The 25,341-nt window shown below is 43.2% G+C and overlaps 1 protein-coding gene across 4 annotated transcripts in view; it reads left to right on the top strand.

The window, feature by feature from the left end:
- The window catches only part of pak4 (p21 protein (Cdc42/Rac)-activated kinase 4), a 49,828-nt gene extending 24,978 nt beyond the window's left edge, over positions 1-24,850 (top strand). For all 4 annotated transcript variants that reach the window (XM_080889551.1, XM_080889553.1, XM_080889554.1 and 1 more), the window contains 10 exons: positions 3,010-3,237; positions 3,419-3,624; positions 4,877-5,081; positions 5,642-5,875; positions 6,101-6,559; positions 7,455-7,588; positions 9,088-9,214; positions 18,117-18,242; positions 18,329-18,463; positions 19,651-24,850. In XM_080889551.1, the coding sequence (XP_080745677.1) occupies positions 3,037-3,237; positions 3,419-3,624; positions 4,877-5,081; positions 5,642-5,875; positions 6,101-6,559; positions 7,455-7,588; positions 9,088-9,214; positions 18,117-18,242; positions 18,329-18,463; positions 19,651-19,806 (1,983 nt within the window). In that variant the 5' untranslated portion in view covers positions 3,010-3,036 and the 3' untranslated portion in view covers positions 19,807-24,850. The remainder of the gene's footprint in view (positions 1-3,009; positions 3,238-3,418; positions 3,625-4,876; positions 5,082-5,641; positions 5,876-6,100; positions 6,560-7,454; positions 7,589-9,087; positions 9,215-18,116; positions 18,243-18,328; positions 18,464-19,650) is intronic.
- Positions 24,851-25,341: the final 491 nt, after the last annotated feature.

The raw sequence follows: 25,341 nt of genomic DNA, 5'->3' as shown, positions 1-25,341 counted from the left end.
CTGATGGCATAAGATGTAAGTACAGCTCCTCCGGTTTCATATGCAAAACAAATTATTGCGCTAGCTTACACGGTTCAGGTTCTACAGGGATTTAACAATAGTTACGCAAAACGGAGCGTGCTGCTCTGACCGGCTTTAAAGGGTTAACAATGACTTTAAAAAAATAATATAAAATAGTGTGCAACACCACTGAAGTTTTTTTTTTTAAACTCTCTTTTCAACCAACGGCAGTCACTCTCCAAATAACTTCTGCTTAGCTTTCCGAGCTTCCCTCGGGTCCTCTTAATCAGCGGTCTCCAACCTTTTTTGCGCCACGGACCGGTTTATGCCCGACAATATTTTCACGGACCGGCCTTTAAGGTGTCGCAGATAAATGAGGGAGGGGCTAATAATCGGCTCAGTCATTTTTAATGATCGTTGAAAGCCCAGATCGTAATCGTGATTAAAATTCGATTAATTGAGCAGCCCTATTTGTAGGTACAGTTAGTTTTTTTCTTTGCCGACGTTGATCCTGATTTTTCTGTACTGATGTCCTCTGTCTGTGCTGCGTCGTTGGCTCTGAACCTCTCATTTCTCAGTGTGTTTCTAGGCGGGTCTCACTTCACTTCAAACGCTCCTGCTGTGAAAGACTTTATTACCACAGCAGCCTGTGAGCTCAGCAACATGACTCATGCTCTGTTAACTTGTGACCCGCCCAGATCACCCTCTGAATTGCCTCATCACGCCCTCTATCCCCCCCATCCTTACATCCCAGCATCTTTTTCATCACTTTGTTTTCGACTTTCTCCTGTTTTTTGTTCTTTTCATGAGCAAATGGAGCGAATGGGCACAGTATTTTGTAGAAAGCAGCTGTTTTTAACAAGCCAGCTGAGTCATTACATCCTCAGAATCCTTCTTGTGCAATGAAGCCGTGTAAGATTTTACTGTCCTACTATAAATATACTACAACTGAATTTTTTCTTAGTCATAGACTCTCGGAGTGGTGATGGTACACAAACCAGCCACACAATGATGGTTGTTGGATTGTTGTTGGATTCAGACTTTTCCCTATCACTTAAACTGTTCAACTAAACTAATAATGAACACGACTAATAATGAATAACCAGAACTGCAAAAGACAGTGAGGAGTAATGCCAGTGCTGAGAGGGACCCATCAGGCTCTACCTTCTGTCTTTATATGCAAGCAGAGGATCGTTTGCAGCAAATCACAACGACTGATGCTGAATGTTGTTCGCAGAAACAAAAATCACACAGAAGAAAATAAGATTTAGCCTTTTAGATTGTGATATTTGGAGTGGGTATAAAATTGATTTGGTTCAGCACATCTGTGTAGTTCAGAAAACATTTACTGTGATTTTAACATTTTTTGCACCGCTTCATTAAGTACATCAAAAAAAATCATCAGGTGATTTCGCTGAGGTGGGAACTTTTCAGATTTGACTTTTTTAAATATGTAATGAGCACGCCGCTCCACCTCACCTGTCAGTCACCTGCTTTACCTGATTCCCCTGCTTGACTACAGGGAGTGGCTCTTTTCATACTGGATCCAGACTGCTGTTTTCTAACATATGCTGGTTTTTGTTTCAGTCAACCACAACAGCAGGTGATTTTATTAAGGTCACTAGCTAAGTGTGGACATCTGTCAAACATGAGAAAACATCATTGGCGGGACAGACTGCCAGTTTATTACATGGCTTTTTTTCCACTTGCACGATCTGTTGAGCCTCACGTGGGCCTGTGCTCATGTTGTCAAGTATCAGGGACACGTGGAGGCTTTTTCTGGGAGCAGGATGGCAGAACCCTCAGCTGAAGTAAAAAGCGAGTGTCAATCCTGAGTCGGGCCTCACAGTCCTTCCAACAAGTTAAATATCGAAAATATTAAAACCACTTCTTTATTTCGTCGTCTTATGGCCATCTAATATGAGTCCTCAAAGGAAAATGTTGCAGGATGAGATAAAGGGCGTTCTGAGACATCCTCCCACTTGCACACGGTGATAAGTTGAAATCACAATTATTTTTAAGTGATAAGTGCAGAATCGTGTATTTGTCTGTTTTATCTGGCAAAATGTGAGCTGTTAATGACTCACTACAGAGTATGTACGTGACACGCCGCGAGTGCTGCCAAAACTGGCCAAAAATCACATTTGATTAATGGTTAAAAAGAAACAGGATTTTGAATCATTTGACTCTCGATTAACGTCTGCGAGAGGCCAAAGCAGTACAACAAAAGATGACTCGATTAGTATGTTTGTTTCAGCCTAATCGTGTTTTTAAAAACGAATTGAGTCTGTCTCTCCAAAAACACACAAATTTACACTGACAAGCAAAGCAAAGATTTAAATACTTTTTTACGAATAAAAATATCTGCTAAGAAAAAAGCACGAGGGCTCTCAGAGTTGACTTAAAGTACTTTTGCTTTGTCTTAATAGTAACATTGGTAGGAAACACCCGGTTATTACCTGCAGATTTCTTGAAACTGTTTGATATTTGAGTTTACTTCTGCCGAGCTTGAAGCTCCAGCAATTCTTACTGTGTAGAACACCTTTATTTGACTGACCGGTTTCAGTTTGTGGACTTCATCAGGTTCATCATAAAACAGAGAGCCACATGGGGGAGAGAGAGAAGCGCTTTAAATATGATAAATGAAAAAAGAAAACTTAAAATAAACAAATGGTATAACTGAGTGTTTAAAGAACAGGTAAAACAGAACACATGATAAAAGGAGCTTAATCAAACATACGATGCAAATTAAACCCGAGGCATTTTAAAACCATGACAAGAAAATTGAGACTTTTAGAAAGTGATTCATTGAGAAGACTTCATCCACAGCCTCTAAAACCCTTAAATGAGATGTGACTTTCAAAGCTTGACAGCAGTTGTTTTCGAGCGTCGCTGCCTGTGAGCATGCATGTGTGTTTTACATATTTTACTTGGGAGTTTTACATTTGCATTTTCTCCTTACTGTTACTTTCTGTTAGCCTTCATCCCTTTCCACCTTCCTCCACACAGGTCTGATGCTCGGCCACAGCTGCCATCATGTTTGCCAAAAAGAAGAAGTCTCGTATCCAGATCTCAGCTCCGTCCAACTTTGAGCACCGTGTGCACACGGACTTTGACGAGCAGGAGCAGAAGTTTGTCGGGCTGCCGCGGCAATGGCAGTCACTCATCGAAGACACGGCGCAGAGGCCCAAACCCTTTATCGACGCGACCATCATCACTACTGTAGAACCGCGAAAGGTGAGCGAAAATCAGAGATTGAGTTTATCATACTGATTCTTTAGTGATAGACGATCTAAAATATTCTCGTGATTGTAGTTTTCAGTCATTTTATACAAAAACAACACACGCTGCCAGCCCTGTAACCTGCTAAGTTTACAGATTGTAATGCATCCTCCTTTCTTTTTTTTTAAATCTCCAGACCATCGTACGCGGCAGCAGGATGGGAACAGAGTCTCTAACATGGCTGCTGGATGAGTTCGACACCATGTCCGTGACTCGCTCCAACTCCCTGCGGCGAGGGAGTCCTCCAACACACCCTCGCAGGGACTCGAGCTCTTCAGGAGGAGGTGGAGGGCAGGAGAACGGAGATCCTCAACACAGACACTACTCAGACAGACAAGACAGGTGAGACGATGAACTACAGCTCCCCGTGGAGTGATAATCGTGCACATTTGCCTCGTTCCAGATTCCTCGGACGTCGGATGCCGGAACTGCTGAGTGCGAAAAAATGGAAAAGCAGGGTTTGTTTTGCCTCTTAGCAAGGTAGAGCAATTCGTCCATTGCTACCAATACAGCATAAAACAAAACACCACTGCAGCACGTTCATGGATGCATCCTAATCTCTGGACTATCCATAGCTTATTTAGTGAGTCACAAATGCACAACAGTGGCAGTACAGATTACAAGTTTTACATATTTTAATACTGTTTACGTTCACTGCCACCATTTTGGATTGTTAACTCGGGTTGATGAGGCTGAGATAAGGGCGTGTTTCAATTCTGACTTCCTCTGGAAGGCACCATTACTCCCTACACACCAAATGTTTTCAGGACCAGCTAAAAAAAGCTTACTCATGAGTATTGGATTACTTAAGTAGGAGTGAAGAAACTTAGTAAATTGTCATGAAATCTAAACTATACTGAAATGATATTGTGTACTTACCATAAATGTTCTTTTATATTTTAAGTAGTTTTTGTGTTAAGTTTCAGTTTTTGATTACTCTGTTTGTTTATCTTTTGTTTTGTTTTATTACGTGGCATTTTTTCAGGTTGTCAGCACAGTCATGTGGACATCCCAGTCTCAATAAACATCTGCAGCAAAGGAAAAAAATAAAGATATTGTCTGTGTTTTTTTATTTTGTGTTATTTTATTTTTGTATTTTATTTAAGTGCAAGATCTTCTTTCGGATAATTGCTTTTCCATCTTTGTTGGTGGGATAACTAAAATGTATACCACACCCCTTTATAGTTTTTTTCACTTAACTGAAATGACCTCCGTTTACAAAAAATAATTAAACAGAAAGAAAACTGTACGGGAAATGTCTTTGCTTTCGTTCTTCTTGACACAACCTGCCTAATGAGGCTTCAGTCCTTTTGTTCATTCAGATTTGGCATGTCAACATGACCGTGAGTCATCTGTCTTCACTGCAAGCTATGTTTATATCATAAAATCTATTTTGAACTGACAAACACCCTCTGTAATAAACTGTAATAAGTAAAAATACTAAAACTCAACATTTTCAAACAGTAAAAACTCAACTGGAAACAACTTGAAAATAAATAAAATGCAAAATAAAAGAGAAATGCAAATTAATGAAATAATATAAAGTTATTATAAATCTGTTCTGTATTTACATTTGTGTCGATGTGATTTTCAGAGACCGACTCAGACAAGACCAGCAGAGCGGAGGTGACCCCGGCCACCAAGGTCAGCGCGGAGTCCGTCCTCCTCAGACAGATGAGGTGATCCAGGGCCGCCCCCAACAGCAGCCCCGGGGTCAAGAGCCCAACAGAGCCCAGAGGGACAGACAAGGCCCCCCTCCTCCCCCTCACAGAGACAGACGGCCTCGGGACAGAGACCAGGTAGACACGGAAGAACCTAGATTCACATTCACAGCTGTATTATTATTTTTAAGGCTGTTTGATGCTCAGTTCTTGCCCAGTTTTCTTCTGATTGACTCCCCCCTCACAAACAGAAGGCGTCATCACATTTATCCAAAATTAGGGGGAAAAATGTTGAAACTGAGTAATCTGAAGCCTTTTGCTTCACACTGATATCATGATTGGAAATTTGGGCATGTTTGACATGAACATTATAACAAAAGGTTGATTGTGGTTCAGTTTGACCCCTTGCTCCTTTAGCCCACATACTCTCGCAAAATAGTGATTCTTATAGAAGTTGCTTAGCCACAGAATTAAACGCTGTATGAATGTGTGTGAGTGGGTGAATGAGGCTTGTAGTACAAAGTGCTTTAAGTGCTCAGAGTAGAGAAGCACTATGTAAGTGCAATTCCATTCACCATTTATATTAAATATTACAGAAAATAAAAGCGTAACAGGCAGTACAAGCACCTCCTCTCTGTCGGTCTCTCCGTGAGTACTTCCCATTAATTTACTTTCTCTGGATTTTTCCCTCTCCTCAGGATCATGGGGCTCAGCGGGATCAGCCTGGTGACCACAGGCCAAAGTCCAGCTATGTGGCACGGGACAGCAGTCCTCAGTCTCCCAGAGACAAGAGGCCTCTCTCAGGACCCAACATACGCACCCCAAATCTGCCAATGTCTGAGGGAGTGATGAAAACTGCTCAACAAGCCACTCGGCCGTTTAACACATACCCGCGGACAGAGAGCGATGGCGGGCGCAGCCCCACTGGACAGGTAGGGGTGGGAACCCTCAGGGAACCAGTGATAAAATCACAGACGTGTCTAAACTGAGCCTGCTGGCAGATCTCCAGATCAGATTTAGCTGCTTTCTTTGTGACGGTTACCATAGCTCCATAATAATCCTGACACTTGTGCACCTCACGAGATGTTGGAAGATGTTGTGACAGAAAAGCTTCATCTAGATTTAAGTTTGTGCTTAAGTTTGGCTCTCTTTTCCAGGTGGGTCGACACCATGAGTCCTCACCTCAGAACGGCCCCTCTAGCGGCTCCGTCCGAGGTTCCTCTGGCTCCAAACCCCCTATAAGCCACCCACACCCTCATCACTCTTCGCACCCCATCCTGGCCCCCGAGTCCTCCCAGCTCCCGCACACCCCTCACCCCAACGTTCCAGCCCCACGACCCCCTGTACCCTCTGGGCCCGCTGCATCGGGTGCTCCTCCTCAGGGCCGCTCACCACAGAGGGAACCCCAGAGAGTTTCCCATGAGCAGTTCAGGGCGGCACTGCAGATGGTGGTCGATCCGGGCGATCCGCGGACCTACTTGGATCACTACATTAAGATCGGTGAGGGCTCCACAGGGATTGTGTGTATCGCTACGATGAAAACCACAGGAAAACTGGTCGCCGTGAAGAAGATGGACCTGAGGAAACAACAGCGCAGAGAACTCCTCTTCAACGAGGTAAAAGATCTGTTTGGCAACTTAAAAAGGTCAGAGTTAACATGCCAGATTATGGCAAAAAGTACACAGAAGTAGGGAATGTAGAGCGTTTGGTTATTCCAGTTGGCTCGTTTCCTCTGCACTTTTTACTGCACTGATGGCCATTGCCTTAACCAGCTGTGAGGTCACTGATCTCTGGAGATCTGTAATTGATATACTTTTAAAAATTTACACAAGGCAGTGTATGAGGTTTTAGGTGGCTTTTATTTTGAAAAGGGTCCATGGTAAACGTACAAACCCAGAAAAGTTAGGACACTGTGTTAAATCTAAATAAAACCAAAATGCATCCTCAGTCAGATTCAATTATGTTTTTGTATATTTAAAATTTATGAAGTTTGATATGTTTTTAACACAATAAACAATCAAAATTTAACCCAGTTTAATCAGCACGGTAAAACATTGTCAATACAAATGTTGCATTTGTATTTCAGAGGCATTCAGAAAGCTGGCTGAACCAGAGAGGAGACGAGATCTTTCTCTGTTCATACAGATCTGTTTTTTTTAATAGTCTCAAATCTAAAAATAATATTTGATGCTTTCCTGACACCAGCGCATTTTTCCAAACACAGATTTTTATGTTAATACATCAGAGTGGTAGGAAATGCGTGAAATCTCTCCCCACACTCGAGTCAAGATAAAACCAATACAGTAAGTAAGAAGTCGCCTTTAGACACATCTCAGCAGCCTGCGCTGCCGCCTGAAGCGTTGTGGGGTTCACGCTCCATCTCGTCTTCACCTCAGTTGCAGATTTCCGCCTTGGATTTTAAACACTGGACTCCCTTCATGAGTGACGAGGCAGGGCTTCAGTGCGATCAAAGTAATGTGATGATCCTTCCTCTCTGTGTGGTAACTGCAGGTGGTGATCATGCGGGACTATCACCATGAGAACGTGGTGGAGATGTATAACAGCTACCTGGTGGGGGATGAGCTCTGGGTCGTCATGGAGTTCATGGAGGGAGGAGCACTCACGGACATCGTGACACACACAAGGTGAGAGAGAAACTTTATACATCAGTCATTTATGCAGCACCTCGCAGTATTAAATGGCTATAATAATAACAATAATAAGAGTAAAAATCCACCTGTCCATTTTTCTAATCACTGAGCCATTTCAGGGTTTACTGAGTTCTCCCAGCTGCAATAGTGATATTAATTACCAATATATACACACACTAAACCTTAATTTATGCATATGCAGTGAATAAACATAGAGCCTATCTAAGTATCTGACACTGATGCAAGCATGTGTGCACATGTTGATCTCCATGTTTGCTGTATGACCAGTAGCGAGGCCGTTCAAGGCTTTATGAGTGATTTAATAAAGTCTCAAAATGAATACAAACTTTAGCTGTAAGGCGGTGAAGTAAAGCAAGAAAAAAGGTGATGTCAGCTAGTTTCTGTTAGCTTAGCTCCAGTGTTCAAGCTAATGAGGACTGAATGCTGGAATTTAAGGAGGAGAAAATTAGTTCCAATTTTTTTAACTGTATAGATTTGTTTTTTTGCAATGTTTGCTAGTTGAAAGAAACCAAAATACTTTAGGCACTGTACCCATTATATTCCTTTTTCATATGCTTTAAGCCATTTACGTCTGCCCCTTATTAAGCTGTTTGTTCACCAGATATGATTTCCGCCATAAGGGGGCGCTGTCTCCTATCTATTCAGCACAGAAACGTACTGCATTGCATCTATGTCATTTTACATTGTTTTCCACGCAACAGGAGTGAGAGTGTTTGGCAGACTGAATCATCTAAGTCTAAAACGCATAGGGGCTTTTTTTTCTATAAATGTCATGAAGTAAATTTGGATTGGTGTGATGGGAATATTTTGTCATGTCACGTAAATAATTTCTGTCCCTCTGAAAACATTTAGGTAATACATCATGATGGATGTGCTAGTTTCACCACCCTCATCTTGCTGTTTTTATATACAGAAATGCTTAACGGTAAAAGACCGATAACCTGCATGAGCTAATGAAACAGTTCTAGGTCTTATTTACCAAAGTCACTGAAATCTTGCCCAGGCAGGTGGTTATTTTAGGCCTGGAGACTTGCAGTACACTGATAGAAATGATGACGATGAAGAGGAAGCCAATTTGCTCGTTAGTTTACAGAAGTAGGAACATTCAAATTTATTAACATATGACCAGAGAATAGTGAATAGGGTTTAAGCCCCGCTTGTGAAAATGCTAACAAACTGTGCTGATTGTTGTAGGTCAGAAAATGTGATGTTGTTTAAGTAAACAATGATTTGTTTGCTAATTTTGTCAATTTTCTTAAATTTAATCAGATAATTTAATTTCATGTTATTTGGAACTGACTGTGTTTTAGCTTTAATATCTTAAGTTTGTACTAAAAGAGGTCTTGAAGTCTTAAATTGCATTTGTGTTTACATGTAGACACCCTGTGTGATGCGTATTATTGTAGCTCAAGAACTTTTCACTCCTGACTGTGAACTGAATCACAAAAACTGGTGTCTCTATTCGTCTGCAGGATGAATGAGGAGCAGATCGCCACAGTGTGTCTGTCCGTCCTGAAGGCGTTGTCTGTCCTTCACACACAGGGTGTGATCCATAGAGACATAAAGAGCGACTCCATCCTCCTCACTCATGACGGACGGGTATGTACTACACTTCTGTAAGAATCAGTTTAAGTTCCTGTTTTCAAATCAAATCAAATCACTTTTTATTGTCACATCACATGTGCAGGCACACTGGCACAGCACATGCGAGTGAAATTCTTGTGTGCGAGCCCCACAAGCAACAGAGATGTGCAAACACAACAACACAAACGAGCAAAATACAAGAATGGCCAACCTGAAACTAATAAATATATGTACAATATATAATAGTGTATGCATTTCTGGATGTGTATACTAAATATTTTCCTGTGTGTGTGTGTGTGTGTGTGTGTGTGTGTGTACACACATTTTTACAAATTAAATAGTAATAAAATAATAATAATAATAATAATAAAATATACAGAGTTGAATATGTGCAAAACAAGTGGCATTTATATACAGTATGGAGTGCATAATGTTGAAGTTCCAGTAGTGAAGCTGAGGTGTCTATGACGTGTTCAGCAGTCTGATGGCCTGATGGAAAAAGCTGTCTCTCAGTCTGCTGGTACGAGACCGGATGCTGCAGAACCTCCTTCCTGATGGAAGTAGTCTGAACAGTTTATGGCTGGGGTGACTGGAGTCCTTGATGATCCTCCCCGCTTTCCTCAGGCACCGCTTCCTGTAGATGTCTTGGAGGGAGGGAAGCTCACCTCCAATTATCCGTTCAGAGCACCGCACTACTCGCTGGAGAGCTTTGCAGTTGTAGGCGGTGCTGTTGCCATACCAGGTGGTGATGCATCCAGTGAGGATGCTCTCAATGGCACAGCGATAGAAGGTCCTGAGGATGCGGGGGCTCATGCCGAATCTTTTCAGTCTCCTGAGAAAGAAGAGGCGCTGCTGCGCCTTCTTCACTGTTTTGTTTGTGTGTACTGACCACGTAAGATCCTCAGCCAGGTGTACGCCAAGGAACCGGAAGCTGCTCACTCTCTCCACAGCAGCGCCGTTGATGGTGATGGGGGTGTGTACTTCTCTGCACCTCCGGAAGTCCACTATCAACTCCTTTGTCTTTGCGACGTTGAGGGTGAGATGGTTGTCTTGACACCAGTGGGTCAGGGCGCTGACCTCCTCCCTGTAAGCCGTCTCATCACCGTTGGTGATAAGACCCACCACTGTAGTGTCGTCCGCAAACTTCACAATGATGTTGGAGCTGTTAGTGGCTGTGCAGTCGTAGGTGTAGAGTGAGTACAGGAGAGGGCTCAGTACACACCCCTGTGGAGCACCAGTGTTCAGTGTGATGGGGGATGAGGTGATGCTGCCCAGTCTGACCACCTGGCGTCTGTCAGACAGGAAGCTAAGGATCCAGCTGCAGAGGGAGCTGCTCAGTCCTAGATCCTGCAGTTTCCTGTCCAGCTTCGAGGGAACGATGGTATTGAATGCTGAGCTGTAATCTACAAACAGCATCCTCACATACGTGTCTCTCTTCTCCAGGTGTGACAGGGCAGTGTGTAGTGTCAGGGCTATGGCATCATCAGTGGACCTGTTGTGGCGGTATGCAAACTGTAGAGGGTCCAGTGAGTCGGGTAGTGCAGAGCAGATGAAGTCCCTGACCAGCTTCTCGAAGCATTTGCTTACGATGGGGGTCAGGGCTACAGGTCGCCAGTCGTTCAATGAGGAGATGGTGGAGGATTTGGGTACAGGGACGATGGTGGCCATTTTGAAGCAGGCTGGGACTACAGACAGAGAGAGGGAAAGGTTGAAGATGTGCGTGAACACTCCAGCCAGCTGAGCCGCGCATGACCTGAGGACGCGGCCGGGAATCCCGTCCGGACCAGTAGCTTTGCGTGCGTTCACCTTCCTGAAGCACTTCCGCACATCCTCCTCAGACACAGTGTGCGCACTGACGTCATCCGCGGTGCGCACACTGTCCGGTCTCATGGTGTTCGCTGTGTCGAATCTAGCTGGTTTTCCCTCTAAAGTCTGTGATCGTGTTTAGTCCCTGCCACATACTCTGAGGGTTGTCAAACTGTTGTTCCACCCTGTCCCTGTACTCACGTTTGGCTGCTTTGATCGTCTTCCGGAGTTGGTAATGTGCGTGTTTGTAGTCCGATGTGTTCGCGGAGGCAAAGGCGGTGTTCCGTGCCGCGCGAACATCTCCGTTAATCCAGGGTTTTTGATTTGGGAAGGATTTGACTGTTCTGGATGGGACGACATCTTCCACGCATTTCCTGATAAATCCACAGACTGAGTCTGTGTATTCATCAATGTCTCTGGCGGCCACGTGAAACATTTCCCAGTCCGCGTGATCAAAACAGTCCCGCAGCGCAGACTCCGATTGGTCCGTCCAACAGTGCACCGCCCTCCGGGTTGGAGCTTCCTGTTTCAGCTTCTGCCTGTAGGCGGGCAGGAGCAGGATGGAGCAGTGATCTGATTGGCCGAATGGGGCGCGGGGGAGGGCTTTGTACGCATCCCGGAAAGAGGTGTAACAGTGGTCGAGTTGCCGGTTTCCACGTGTGTTGAAAAGGATGTGTTGATGGAGTTTTGGTGAGACTTTCTTCAGGTTTCCCTTATTAAAGTCTCCGGCTGTGATAAACGCCGCCTCTGGGTGTGCGGTTTCCTCGCTGCTGATCGCGCTGTACAGTTCCCTGAGTGCACGGTCAGTGTCGGCTTGTGGGGGAATGTAAACAGCCGTAATAATCACTGCTGTAAATTCCCTCGGTAGCCAGAATGGCCGGCACTTAATCATCAGGTACTCCAGGTCCGGTGAGCAGAAGGATTTGACCGGGTGCACGTTCGCATAATCACACCAGCTGTTGTTGATCATGAAACACACACCACCGCCTCTGCTTTTCCCAGTAAGATCCTGTGACCTGTCCGCGCGGTGCACAGAGAACCCCGGCAGTTGTATTGCGGAGTCCGGTAATACAACTGCCGGGGTTCTCTGTGCACCGCGCGGACAGGTCACAGGATCTTACTGGGAAAAGCAGCGTAACACTCAATAAAACTTCTCCGGAAGGAACAAGCGTTCAGATGTTGTCAACATTTTCCACAGAATTAATTTGTATTTCTCTGCCATTGCTCTGGCATGTGCATCTGTAAATGCAAAAAGACAAAGTCATAGTACTGCATACGCTTTGTGACAATAAATATCAGCGATAATCAGCTGACTTTCATGTCAGTTCCTCTCATGAAAAGAACTTTACGATGATAACCTCGCCCAGCTCTGCAGCCTCAGTGAGCTCCGCACATCAGCGTGTGAACTGGTTCTCCAAATGCTCTGGTTTCTGGTTAGAGCGACCCTCAGCTCACAGTGGATTTCCAGAGCAGAACAAAAACTGTCTTCTGAAGGAATGTGGGATTTGAGTCACTGAATAAGAGAGCAGCTAAATGCCACTTGGTCATCCTGCCGGTGGGGTCGCGATTGGCAATTGTTAGCTGGTTTGCAGGGACTCACCTTTCAAAATAATTTTGAGGAAATTAAAACCTAAACAACGAAGAACTGCTTTAAATTATGTACGAATGTCTGACATGTTTTTTCCATAGAACCGAACAGTTTTTTTTAAATGTTGGAGCAACACAAGAGAAACCCCAGCCAGCTGATCGGTCAAAGTTTCACAGGAAGGTGAATCATATAGTTCTGTTTTTAAAACAACGGCCTCACACTTGTGGTTTTATGTCAGACCACAACGTAGTTGCTGAGAAAGCACTTTTTTAGCAAAAGACTGTAACAGACCTTTTATCACCGAGCGTCTTCTATTAGTCATACGAAGAAGAGCACAAATATCATAAATCGCAATGTTGTGCATGTCTAAATATAGACTTGCACATGACCGTTGAAGTATCACCAAAGGAGATTCGTTTCCCCTCAGACCCTCGTATGCCTCGGCGGTGCTTGCAGAGGGCAGGAGAGCCCATCGATAGACAGAACTCGCTGATCTCCTGAGCGTTACTGGGGCTGGGACGGCTTGAATTAAAACTTGTCCTCCACTCGATTATGTGGGTCACAGTGACAGAGCCTTCTATGACAGGGGTGTTGTTTCTCTGGTCCTATGATCACTGAGCTCTCCACCCCCACCCTCAGTTCCCTTACTGGAGTTTGCACAGTGTTTTTTTTTAAATTTTTTATAATGTGGTGCACTTTCAGTTTAGCAAGTGTAACCCAGGTTTTTTTTTTTTACTATTCAGAAAAGAGCTCACAGCTGCTGAATGTGCTTGTGTAAATGTGTCTGGTCAGTATGGGGCTGTGCATAATGGGCAACTTGTGGGCTGCAGTTTTTTGGGGGGAGTTTTTTTGTTTACTCATTTGCATGTTGAGTGTCGGATTAATCTGTCACAGGAAACCATTTTAAACTAAATAAAACACGTTAAGCGTGAGACTGTCAATTGATGAGGTAGAGCTTTGTGGCTGGCTCACCTCTCCATAGGTCTCTTTAAGGATTAAGACTTTTAGGACTTTGGGCTTATGCTTGACGTTGAGGTGAAGGCGTTTGGTACTTACTCATGATGGTTAAACTTCATGATTAAGAGATGTGAAAAAGCCTTGATGTCAAAGCTAGCCAAATAAACATGCCCGCGTATGTACTGCACACGGAGTGGAGCAGGCAGCAGTCACTCAAACGGAGAAAAAGTGTTTTGGTAAAATATAAGAAAACATTCATCCAAATACTGTCAAACTTGTCACTGCCTTTAATCCAGCCTGCACCAGTATACCTGCCACGTTGAAAGTGTACTAGATATAGAGAAAGGGCAGAACAGTCAGATGTAGAGACATTCAGAGTAGAGATGAGCCTGAAATGTCAAATACGAGGAGTTTTCAAACACTTCAAACAAGGGAAGAGAAGAAATTTCAACCCAGGCCTGTGTTCATATCCATGTAAAACACTTTTATGTAATAATTTCATTCCCTTTAACAAAAAGGCTGTCTCTCCTTTCTTTTTATTCTTAGTTTTAATTTAAAAATTATTAATTATTAGCTAGTTATACAGTGAGCACAGTTGAAGTATGACTCTTTTCTATTTAAATGTGAGGGTGGGGGTTTCCCAGTAAACCATTACTTAAGCAGAATGCACTAACCACTAATATTAATAGCATTATCAGAGTTGTTTTCTGCTGTAGCGCATCACGCTGTCTGCTGTGAGAAAGGACTATGGCATGCGCCCGTAGTGGTGCAGCTTTATCCCTTCTAGTTAAATTTAGTCTCTTGAGGTGCACAAACTCTGCAGGATGCACTGCAGCCACTGACAAAACCAAGCCCACTTCTTGCATGAGTTAAAATAAAATGGCAGCTAGAAAAAGGAACCAGATGCCTCTTAACCACTACTGCATCTGAGACAGATGCCCAATCGCTTCCTGCCTGGTGACAAGCAAGTTTCTACTTTCTACAGAAAATGAAACCACAGTTAAACCAATAAAAAAAGGAACTCATCCTCTGGTGTGTCATAGTGCGCGCGCGCACACACACACACACACACACACACACACACACACACACACACACACACACACACACACACAAACGAACTGTGCCTCTAAAACTGAAGAACTCTGCAGGTCTTGCTGACTTAATGTTTTAATATCACTGCTGCCAGAATTTTCTCACATAGGATAAGTTGATGTAACCGTGACGCTGAATGCGTTCACTGTGTGTGTTGTAGCTCTCTCATCACATCATGAAATCAAAATTCTGCAGAAATCCACACACATTTCTTCATAGAAGACGAGGCTCTATATTGTGTACGATGAAATGCCCAAAAATCAGTTCCTCATTAGAAAAGTTTTTTGTGCTGTTCCTGTAGAGAAGCGGCTGCCGTGTATTTCTGGCGTCGTTACACCTGCAGTTTCTCCTGGCATTGTGATCATCGTCGTTTGGTGGTTTTGTTTGTAATTCTGTTCACATCTCAGTTAATAGCTCATCAGCACAGAACAACCATTTGCCTTATTATACAGTAAATTATTAAACTGGAGCTCAGCAGTTTGCCACCTTTCCTTTTTTTCATAACCTCATAATCATCTTTGATCTGGATTCACACCCCTTTAGTCAGAAAGTGCAGATTCAGATCACGGATGCTAGGCTGTCTGTAACAGCTGTTAAAGCTGCAATCAAGACCACACGTTTCACTGTAACTCTTCAGCCCTGCAGGGCCGAGTTGGCCCACCACTTCTTAATTCACGTTTAATAATTAGAATAAATTCCAATGAGAGGAAGCCTGCTTATACAGTGTAGTGCGTATACATTATACACAGACGGAGGTCTTTGCTGAGCCTCTTCTGAGAGCGCACTTGCTGTGCAAGTCACACATTTGATGCTTCTGCATAAACCACTTTGCGCTTGATCACATCTGATGAATGCTTGTGGGTTGATGTCTTTATGAGCTGTGGTTTCGCCATCCCCTCAGCCTCCAGATCTATGCATGACCAAGCGTTTGTCTGCAGTGACACCAAAGCGCTTTGTCTACTCTGTCGTGAGACAGATAAAGCACCTGCCAGCTCTGTTTAATCTTCCTGTGAGACTCTGTGTCCACAGTTTGCTGCAGTAGAATATAATGAGTAAACGAGCGTTAACATGGCAGAAATGTTTCTATTGTAATGTCTCCAGTAGTGTTTTGGTAGCTCTAATGACCTTCAGATTGTTTCATTTATTTATTGTATGTTGTGTTGGCTACTTTTTCAAACACTGCAGATTCTACAAACACAAAGTGTTAGCTTATTATTATTATTATTATTATTATTTAAATTTCATCTTTGGAGGGAAAAGGGCTCTAAGGGAGGGATTATATTTGCTTACTGACACAGATGGACACCACAGATGAGTCATTCCTGTTCTCCTTTTTTCCAAGTAGACTTGGAGTCCATCTGTAGGGTTTGTGTTGGTTCGCTGTAGTTCTGTTGGAGAAGTCCTCATGGTCCCAAAATACTGGTGGGCACGCAGATGTTTGCTTGCAGCCTTGTGCTCAATGTCTGATGAGGAAATTTACATCACTTGAATGCAAAACTTTTAACACCCACACAAATCATCATCACCATCTGACAAATCTTATTAGTCTAAATACGGAATGCTGTTGAAACTCAACTATATAAAATACTCACCCATACAGCACTAAAACTGAAAGCACAACTTCCGTACATGTCTAAAGACTGCAAATGTATGAAGGGTGGCAGGTCCTCTAAATGATTTTCTACGAATATTTTTCTTTACCAGTGTAATAATAAACAGTATAAACCCCCCACAACCTTCTTAGAAGAAACAAGTTTAAGCGTATAACCAAAAATAAATAAATTCTCACCGTTTTATTGCCTGTAAACCAGCCTCATAGTTAAAAACATGGCTCAGGTTAACATGAGTCTAAAGTGGCATGTCTAAGGAGTACACTTCCCAGAATAAATTGTTTCCCCGTTGTAAGCAGAGGATGTCTTGCTCCATCCTAGCGATTAGCTATGCAGTCATTTTATTTCCAGTATCTGTATTAGTAGTTAAAGTTTCAGTAAATTAAAAAAATCAAGTCAGAGTGTCATCTGTTAGCACCCTGAATGAACCTAAACGGGTTACAATAAAACATGAAGCACTGACGTGCATGCAGGCTCTGGGGGAAGTAGCGGTCTGCTTATTTGAAAACCGTAGTTTGAAGTTCTCTGGGTGGTCTCGTTCTCTCACGGAGCGCTTCCTGTTGGCAGCTGTGGTGTTTTGGTGCTGGGCTGGGTTTTACTTGCTGCTTGTGGTTTGGCCTGGCAGGGGAAGCAGAATCAGCCAAGCAAGAAGCGTTTCTCGGCAGAGGGGCGAGAGTGTTCGTTGCGTCTGAATGCACCTGCGTGCTGAGCGCTGCATTTGTGTGATGGTTTCATCCTCCTACGGTAAGGTCAGGCAGTGGGTTTTTGTTCTGGGTTGTGCTGTATCGTCTGCTGGAGCTCAGTGACCATCGTGTTCATGTTTGTGTATGGTGGTGTTCACACATGTGCAGTGTGAACCACTTCTCCTAACAGGCCGTTTCATTTCTCTTTGTGAGTAATCTGAACCCAGCAGCCAGCACTGTGGCAGACACTCAGCACAAGGCTCAGTGTCTGAGTGTGCAGCCATGCAAAAACGTTCTCAGAAAGAGGTGTGGATGGCAGCGATGCCTGACTGACATGAGGTCATGTGTGGTTCATCAGATAAACTGTGTGAATATTTATTTTTATGCGGCTGAAACAGTAAACCGATAACCATTCTGGCTCTGTTACCAGGAGTCTATTATCTAGTATCCAAGTGGTGTTTTACACAGAATCAGATTGTATATGTGTGCATCATGCAGGCAGGAAAGTACACCCACACTTATCTAAACAAATGAATGAATAATTGCACACACACACTTGGGGAACTTCAGATCAGCTGAGCTTAAAGTCACTTTCAAATTCAGTCCACTAACTCCACCATCTTAATCTGAAGGTAGCTGCAGTCTTAGCCTTTGGCGTCTATCTGACCCATAACTGAACCGTAAAAGATGTTTGTAACTTCCAGGTATGAAAGGTGCCCAGCTGGGATCACCTTGACTCTATAGAGGTTTTGGGGAAAACATGCCTCAGCTCTCTGTCTCTGTAAACTCTTATTTGTTAGTTTTTATTGAACTGAGTGAACATGAGGGATGAACCAGGGCATCATCATTGGCTCAGTATCATCCCTTCTTTGGTCAGATTGTGTGGAGAACATCAGACTTCATTCATCTTTTATATACAGCTTACACTCTGACTGTAGGGTGAGTGAATGATATCAAGTCACTAGGTGGGGAAACATGACACAGGAAGTGCTGGAACCAGCTGTTTAGCAACAACAGAGCGTTCAAGATAAGAGCTATGGGGACTGCCCACAAATGAGACTCAAAATGAGCACGAGCTGCTCGCTCAAGTAAAGTCTGTTTGAGAAAAGCTGTTTGATGTTAACAATAATGTTCCTGTTTCTTCTTGTCTTCTTCTCCTCCTTCCTTTCCATCTGCAGGTGAAGCTGTCCGACTTTGGTTTCTGTGCACAGGTGTCTAAGGAAGTTCAGAGAAGGAAGTCTCTGGTTGGAACTCCATACTGGATGGCACCAGAGCTCATATCCAGATTACCTTACGGACCAGAGGTAACACTCTGGCTGTGTTGTCTGTCAGGATAAACCTGTATTTTTGTCTCCACCCCTCACTGGTGGTCTCTCCTCTCTGTGTCCAGGTGGATATCTGGTCTCTGGGTATCATGGTCATAGAGATGGTGGATGGGGAGCCACCGTACTTCAATGAGCCGCCACTCAAAGCCATGAAAATGATTCGAGACAACCTGCCACCCAAACTGAAGAATCTGCACAAGGTAGAGCAACAGAAGAAAGGGCAATAAGCTGAAAACACCAGAAATAAACCAGACAGATCAGCTTTTAATAAAACCAGCCTTTGTATGAAACACAGTTGAGTTGGCAGAATTTAGTGTTGCAGTTTCACCTTAGTGACAGAAACACAATCAAAAGCACAGAAATTTTAGTTTTATATGAAAGCAGAACTTCTGCTTCCACAAGAGGAAGAATGGAGTGGTGGTGTTTATGGCCACTGCTAACACAGGTGTGATTATAATTTGTCCTTATTTTAATGTTGCATGAGCGAAATGACATGCAAGGTGAAAGGAGTGTTCAGTAATCTGCAACTTTGATTTCTACTTTGTGTCATCAAGCAACAATGACAGAAGTTATCTGTGGCCTGGCTCAGATCCTGGTGCTGATGCCACCTGAACTAAAGAGTCCCCAAAAGTTGCTTCTGTTCGTCTGGATGTAGCGTTTTCAGTGGGAGAAACGTTTCATCACTCATCCAAGTGACTTCTTCAGTCAGTCCAAGTTACTTGGATGAGTGATGAAACGTTTCTCCCACTGAAAACACGACTCACCAGATGAACAGAAGCAACTTCTGGAGATTTACCTACCTGGATGATTGAGAATGCATCAAAACGAGCTAAAGAGTATCACATCCATCAGGGCAGTACGCTTTCAGATTAAAAGCAGTGTTCAAAGGGAGCTAAGACTCTCATTTCCTTCTCGATATTTTTAATTCTGGGCACTCCCAGAGTAACTCTACATGATTCACAATTCAAAATAATACTACTTTTATTTATTCTGGATCCCTCGGTGCACACTGTCTGAAAAAAGCTGCTTCTGTGCAGCTTCCATGTGCCTGAGATGACCGTATCAGGCATGTCTGCTCTCAGGGACATAAAAACAGTTTGAGACTGTTTTTGAACTAAAATATTTGAGTCTTTGGCTTGTAACAGTGTTTTTCCTGCCTTTGGGGCTTGTAACTTCATCAGCATCTAAACACAATCGGTAAACATTAAAGTACAAGCTTCAACTTTTATTCATGTTTTAACAAAACAAGTAAACTGTGAGTAACTAACCAATGTGGTTAAATGAAGCATCTGATTGGTTGTTAGATTAACAGCTGGATGTTTTGGCATCAAGCAATTAAAATCTTAACTCTAGCATCAGTAACACCTGGATGTCTCTTTTCTCCCAGGTCTCCCCTCTGCTCAAAAGCTTCCTGGACCGGATGTTAGTGCGAGACCCGGCTCAGAGGGCCACCGCCAGCGAGCTTCTCAAGCACCCGTTCCTGTCGAAGGGGGGGCCGCCGTCCTGCATCGTGCCTTTGATGCGGCAGAACAGGATGAAGTGAGATAATACGCGCCACTAAGACGCCTGGACTCTGGAGATGGTGTTACAGGATACTCCTGCACACACAGGAGTGACCCTCAGAGGTCACAGACAGGAGACGTGAAAACAGGGTGTGCAGGAGTATCCTCTGTGAGTCACTGAACTGCGAGAGTGAATTCCATAAAACAAACAGAGGCAATAAGGTGGAGTGTGTGTGTTTGTGTGTTTCATACATGTGTGTGTGAGCAGCAGAGGAGCCTCCTGTAAACACTTTTACCTGAAGAGCCTCAATTGGAAAGATTAAGAACTGTGGATCTTTTTTTCCTCCTATCTGTGGCCCTTACCTGGATTCGAGGTGTGAAGGTGAGGTTTTGCACACCAGTCTGATGCTTTGAAGGAGCCGAGAGCCCATTGGCTGATTTTTAACATCACTATTGGACAATCTGTAAGCCGATTTTCTTTCTTTCGTTTTTTTTTTTTCCTGCATTCGGAGACTGTCCTCATCACAGCCAGAACTTACTACTGAGAGAGGAAATCTTGTGGCTCCGACTTTATTCTGTAGCCTTAAAAACACTAATTTCCTGTCGTAAACAAGCAAACGTACACTAAGTGAAAAAGTAAACACTGGAGTCGTGGTTTCAGATGAATTTTCTTCTTCTTTTTCTCCTGAAGTACAATGAACATAGAGAGCTATATCACTTGTGATGTTATACTATCTGTTTTGTGATTGTTTTATTGTTGTTGTAAAGTGTTTCCTGGTTTATTTTAGAGTGAGATGTGGTGATTTTTTTTCTTAAGCACTGTTGATGAGAGATAGAAGCTGCACTCCCAGTTTGATTTTGTTTTGTAGAGAAAGACCACATACAGCACACACAGCCCCTTAAACCTGGGTCTGAGTGTCTGAGTCACCCCCTGGGTTTGGTTGATTTTCACTCGTGTTTTTAGAACAGTAGGGTTTAAACACTCAACGCTCACTCGACAAACTAGAAAACGAGCCTGACTTGCTGCTCGTTGGCCCGTCACTGAGCTGTTTTTATTCTGTGGTCCTTTCATGTCTTTGTCCAAAGTTTCCAGCTGCTGACATTGTTCCTCTGCTCGTTTCGTGTTTGATTGCCACTTTGAGTCCACTCTGAAATAAGATAATACCAGGTCTCTGTCACGCAGAGGCTTTTATTTATAGGACGATGTTAACACTACTCCACCTCACAAACAGAAGTGTCAGCCATGATTAAGAAAAGCAGCTTCGTTGTCGATGAGCTGTGCTGCTCACGCTCCAGCGGAGAGTGTGTCTGTTGGAGATGTAACACTCGTGTGAAAATCTGCTTCCAGCTGCTAATAATGTAGAGATGTTTAAAAACTAAAGGAAGCACGAGACCTGAGGCACAGATCTACCCTTTAAGGGACAGGTTACCAAAATCAGGCTTGTTCATTTTTCCTCTGGACTGTTTTGCTACTTATGCATCTGGATCATTTTGGTGCGAGTCGTGCTGTTTTGGAGATATCAGCCTTTGCTTTAATATAATTCAACTAAATGGTTATTAAAGTGCTGCAGAGCTTGCCATCATTTTACCCGGTTACTCAAACGAACAGTTTGTTTCATGGGGGAACTGTTTTTTTTCCAGTGAATAGAAGCATGTGGCCTGCTATCGTTACAGCTCAGCCGAGAGGGAGGACATTAATGTTGTGGTGCAGCGTCTGTTTATTCAGCTCTTTGGCTGCACAGAGAGAGGAACTGTGCAAATTCAACCAGCACACATGCTTTGGAGTGTTTGCGGCCCTCTAAAAAGCCAACGGGGTTGGGTCAGATGCTGATTGGTTGATAATCTGACACAGCAAGAGAAGAGAACAGCAATAAAGTTCCTCGCAAAGAGGAAGAAATGCAACCAAAAGAAACTGATGAAAGTGGAAAGTTTTCATTCTTTTTAACACTCAGTTTAGCGACAGAGAAGAAAGAGAGAGGGTGTGTATTTTGACTTCTGTCACCTAAAAACAGTCAGCTGCTGGAGCAACAACAGCACAGAGTTTACCATATTTTTTGGCACCACTCCCTGGTAACAGTACAAGTTTCAATATGTAAATGTGGACCTGCAAGCTCTGCTGGTGCACAACCATTAGCCTCTCGACACGGGCCGCTTACGCTTCCTCCTGGAGAATGATACGCTTTCAGATGTGGTTTGGTTGAGAGAAAATAGTTCCTGCATGAAAATTCTTGGTTTTTGTATAAGGGCACTTTTGTTGAGCTTATCGTGCTTTCAGGACTATTTAGTTCCACAATTTTCTAAATCCATGTTCTCCAAACCTGCACAACTCGCACCAAAACAATCTAAATGGGTAAAGAGCTCTGATGGGTAGAAGAAGAATATGGAAATGTGATTTTTTTTTTTTTTCGGCCTGCCCTTCCTCTTTTAATTTTCTTGCAGCTCATAGAAATCATAACCGTTACCAAATGATGACGACTCAAGTCCCAAATTCCTCCTTAGGCGGCTGAAATCGACTGACAGTATCACAGTTTGGTAAAAATAAACTAAAACCTAAATATGAAAAAAAAATCGAGATCTCTTTAGTTTCAGTGAAATATCAAAGTAACCCGAGGATTGGGCTGTCTACACAACCACATTACAGCAAACTGAAACATGAAGACCACTCAGGAAACTGATTTTAAATGAAGAATTTTTAAATAAATAAAGATATAAACTAATAAATGAAAACTACTTATAATAGTTCAGTTTGATTTATTTTTTTTGGGGGGGGGGGGGGGTATGCTTCTGCCCTGGCAATCCTAAGATCAGTAAACAGAAGTCATTCCATGAAAACTTCCGTTCTTCCCGCCTGACCTGCTCAGAATCAGCTGATTTTTCATCATGTACAATAACTTTAGTATATTTCATGAAGCCGTGCATAATTTTGCCTTCATGCTGTGAAAGCTTTTTCGTCGCAGACCATCAAGAGTACAAAACTTTGCACTTTTAATGAAGAGCAAGCCTCTGTTAGGGGCTGTAACTCTGAAAGTATGAAGGTAAAATGTTGCACAGCTTCATTCCATAAACTGAAGTTGGTGTAAAAAAAAAGCAGTCAGCTGATTCTGAGGGGGTCAGGCTGACATTTTCAGACTTAACTACCCATCTGAGATCTGTGCAGTGTGTGACTGTGAGCAGTCGTTCTTAGAACGATGGAAGGAAAGCTGCTTCTGCTGTGTTCCAGCGCCCTGCAGGGAGACGGAGATAAACAACCTGCAGACGCATTCCTATCTCGGCCTGTTTCCATTCCTTCTTTGTCTTCCAGTTCAGCCTCCACATCCGACCAGAACTCGGTCAGGTGGCTTTTTATAAACTGCCAACCCAGAATACTTCCAATCGATGGACACAGGGAAACATGTAGCACACTTACAGGTGCCTTCTGCTTTTTGGAAACACTCCTGGAGGTGTATGATTGGGTGGCCTTTAGCACATTTACTGTACTTGACATAAATGTATTGTTAACCATGCTGACGCAGCAGCTGTCTAACTGACATATTTGAAGCTTTGTACAAAGAGCAGCAGCACAGAGTAGAAGCACGTCGAAGCAGGAAGTAGGTTTTAGTTCAAGCTCATTGTTTCCTAACATTGTTTATCATTTCTGCAGAGCACAGCTAGCTGCGGTTTGAAGATGGTTAAAATGACACCCTCTTTTCCAGCTGCGCAGGACTGGAGTATTTTGCAAGTCCAAAATAACACAGGGTGCAGTTCATCCTCCATCTGAGAAGAGCTGTTTTAGCTCCACCCCCTGTAACCCAACTAACTTCTGATTAAGAATAATTTTTTAACCAATCATTTCATTCACTATCCAGCTCAGTGTTCGAGGCTGTCCCACTTTAATAGGGTGAGAAACGGGGAACAGATGTGACAGTTTGGATGACTATTTGACTGCTCAGTGAAAAAATAGTTTTAAATTATTCACGCCTTCCCTTTTTTTAGCGATAGACTGTATATAAAAGATGTCTGACTGTGCATAAACTGGATAATCGGCATCTGACTCTAAAAATGAAATCTTTACAAAAAAGACCTCTATACAGAGTAGCTGCCCCCTTTTGGACATTTAGAAGAACGCAGGTGTAAAGCTTTGTTTTTGACACTGGATTGCTTCTGTGGTTTTTATCAGATGTGACATCAGTGAGCCTTTATTCTGTTTGCCAATAACAACAATAAAAGAAGACAACCTGCTCCTGGTGTCCAGGCGGCAGACCAGTAGAGCCTCCGCACTGATGCTGACGTGTCCAACTCCTTAATGAGGTCCTCTAATCTTTAACAAACCCCAGCTTTAAAAAAAAACAAACAAAAACAACAGCTTATACAACCCTGGTGATTTTCCTTTGGTTGGAGGCCAAAACGTGTTTGGAAGCAGCTGCTCGATATTTGAAACTTTGGCCTTGTTTTCAGGGATTTTTCCAGTCTTAAAACGAGCGTTTACGCACGTGAGAACATGTCAGCAGGGTCTGCGTTACCTTCACTGGTAGAAATGTGTGATTTCAGCTTACTTAAGACCATTTCATAAACAAAAACCGTACGCCTGTGTTAATGATACCCTGGTTTTCTTTGGCACAGGCTAAAACCTGGAATTTCTGCAGGTTTAACATCCACTGCCCTGACAGCACAGATGTGGTAGTATATAAGGAAAGCAGAACCGACCCTGCTTTCATGATGCAGGCTGAAGGATTTCTCAGTGAGAGCAGCACCACCCCGCACAGTTTCACGGTTTTTCTTCTGTGGTTACATTGAAGATGCAGACTCCGTTAGGCGGCACCTTAACCTCGGGGAAAAGCTTTCTTTCAGCCGCTTTAACCTCTGATCATATAATAATGTGTTGAATTTTTAGCTTCAGGCGCTCAGCACTGATGTGCCCATGCCTTCCTGCAGTTTTTCATAAAAGTGGAGGCGGAAAAAGAATAATTTCCACCCCATGAAAACGTGCGTTACGATATTTTCCATGCCCGGGTTTCAATCTGCATGTTTTTGTGCCACCACAGGATGAACGTAGGTTAATTGTAAACCTCGTCCCTGCCGCTCTTTTTTTTTTTTTTTTTTTTTTTTCCTTCCTCTTCAGAAGCATCCGCTCAGTTGAAACGTCTCGCAGGCGTTTTGTACTTTGTCTTCTTGGCAGCTTCCCAGGCTGTAAATTATCATCTGGATGTTCTGTGGTGAAAAGTGGAGCAGGCTGGTAATGAGTCACCGAGCGCAAAAGAGGAATGAAATGCCGGACTGGATGACAATCTTTATTTAGTGATTGAAACACTCTGAACTTCGCTGTTCTCTGTTTTGTGTATCGATCCCAGATCAGCCTCTAAATTCAGCTTTAAACTGCACGTTTTCACACTGATTAACACGAAGACTGGCCTCCTGCTAATGCCGCTGATTCTTGTTGGGTTTTTATTGGCTGTGTTTCTTGCTGAACTTTGTTAATCTGTTATAAGTTGCTGGTTAAAATGACTGGATCATACTGGGGGCACTGGAAAAGCAGAATAAGAGTCCAACTCTTAATTGTTTGTTTTGAAGCCACATCAGCCCCAACATTAAAACCACTT

Source organism: Rhamphochromis sp. 'chilingali' (assembly GCF_963969265.1).
Source record: "Rhamphochromis sp. 'chilingali' genome assembly, chromosome: 8".
In the NCBI taxonomy this organism is placed as follows: Eukaryota; Metazoa; Chordata; class Actinopteri; order Cichliformes; family Cichlidae; genus Rhamphochromis; species Rhamphochromis sp. 'chilingali'.
This window is presented reverse-complemented; position numbering and strand designations above follow the sequence as displayed.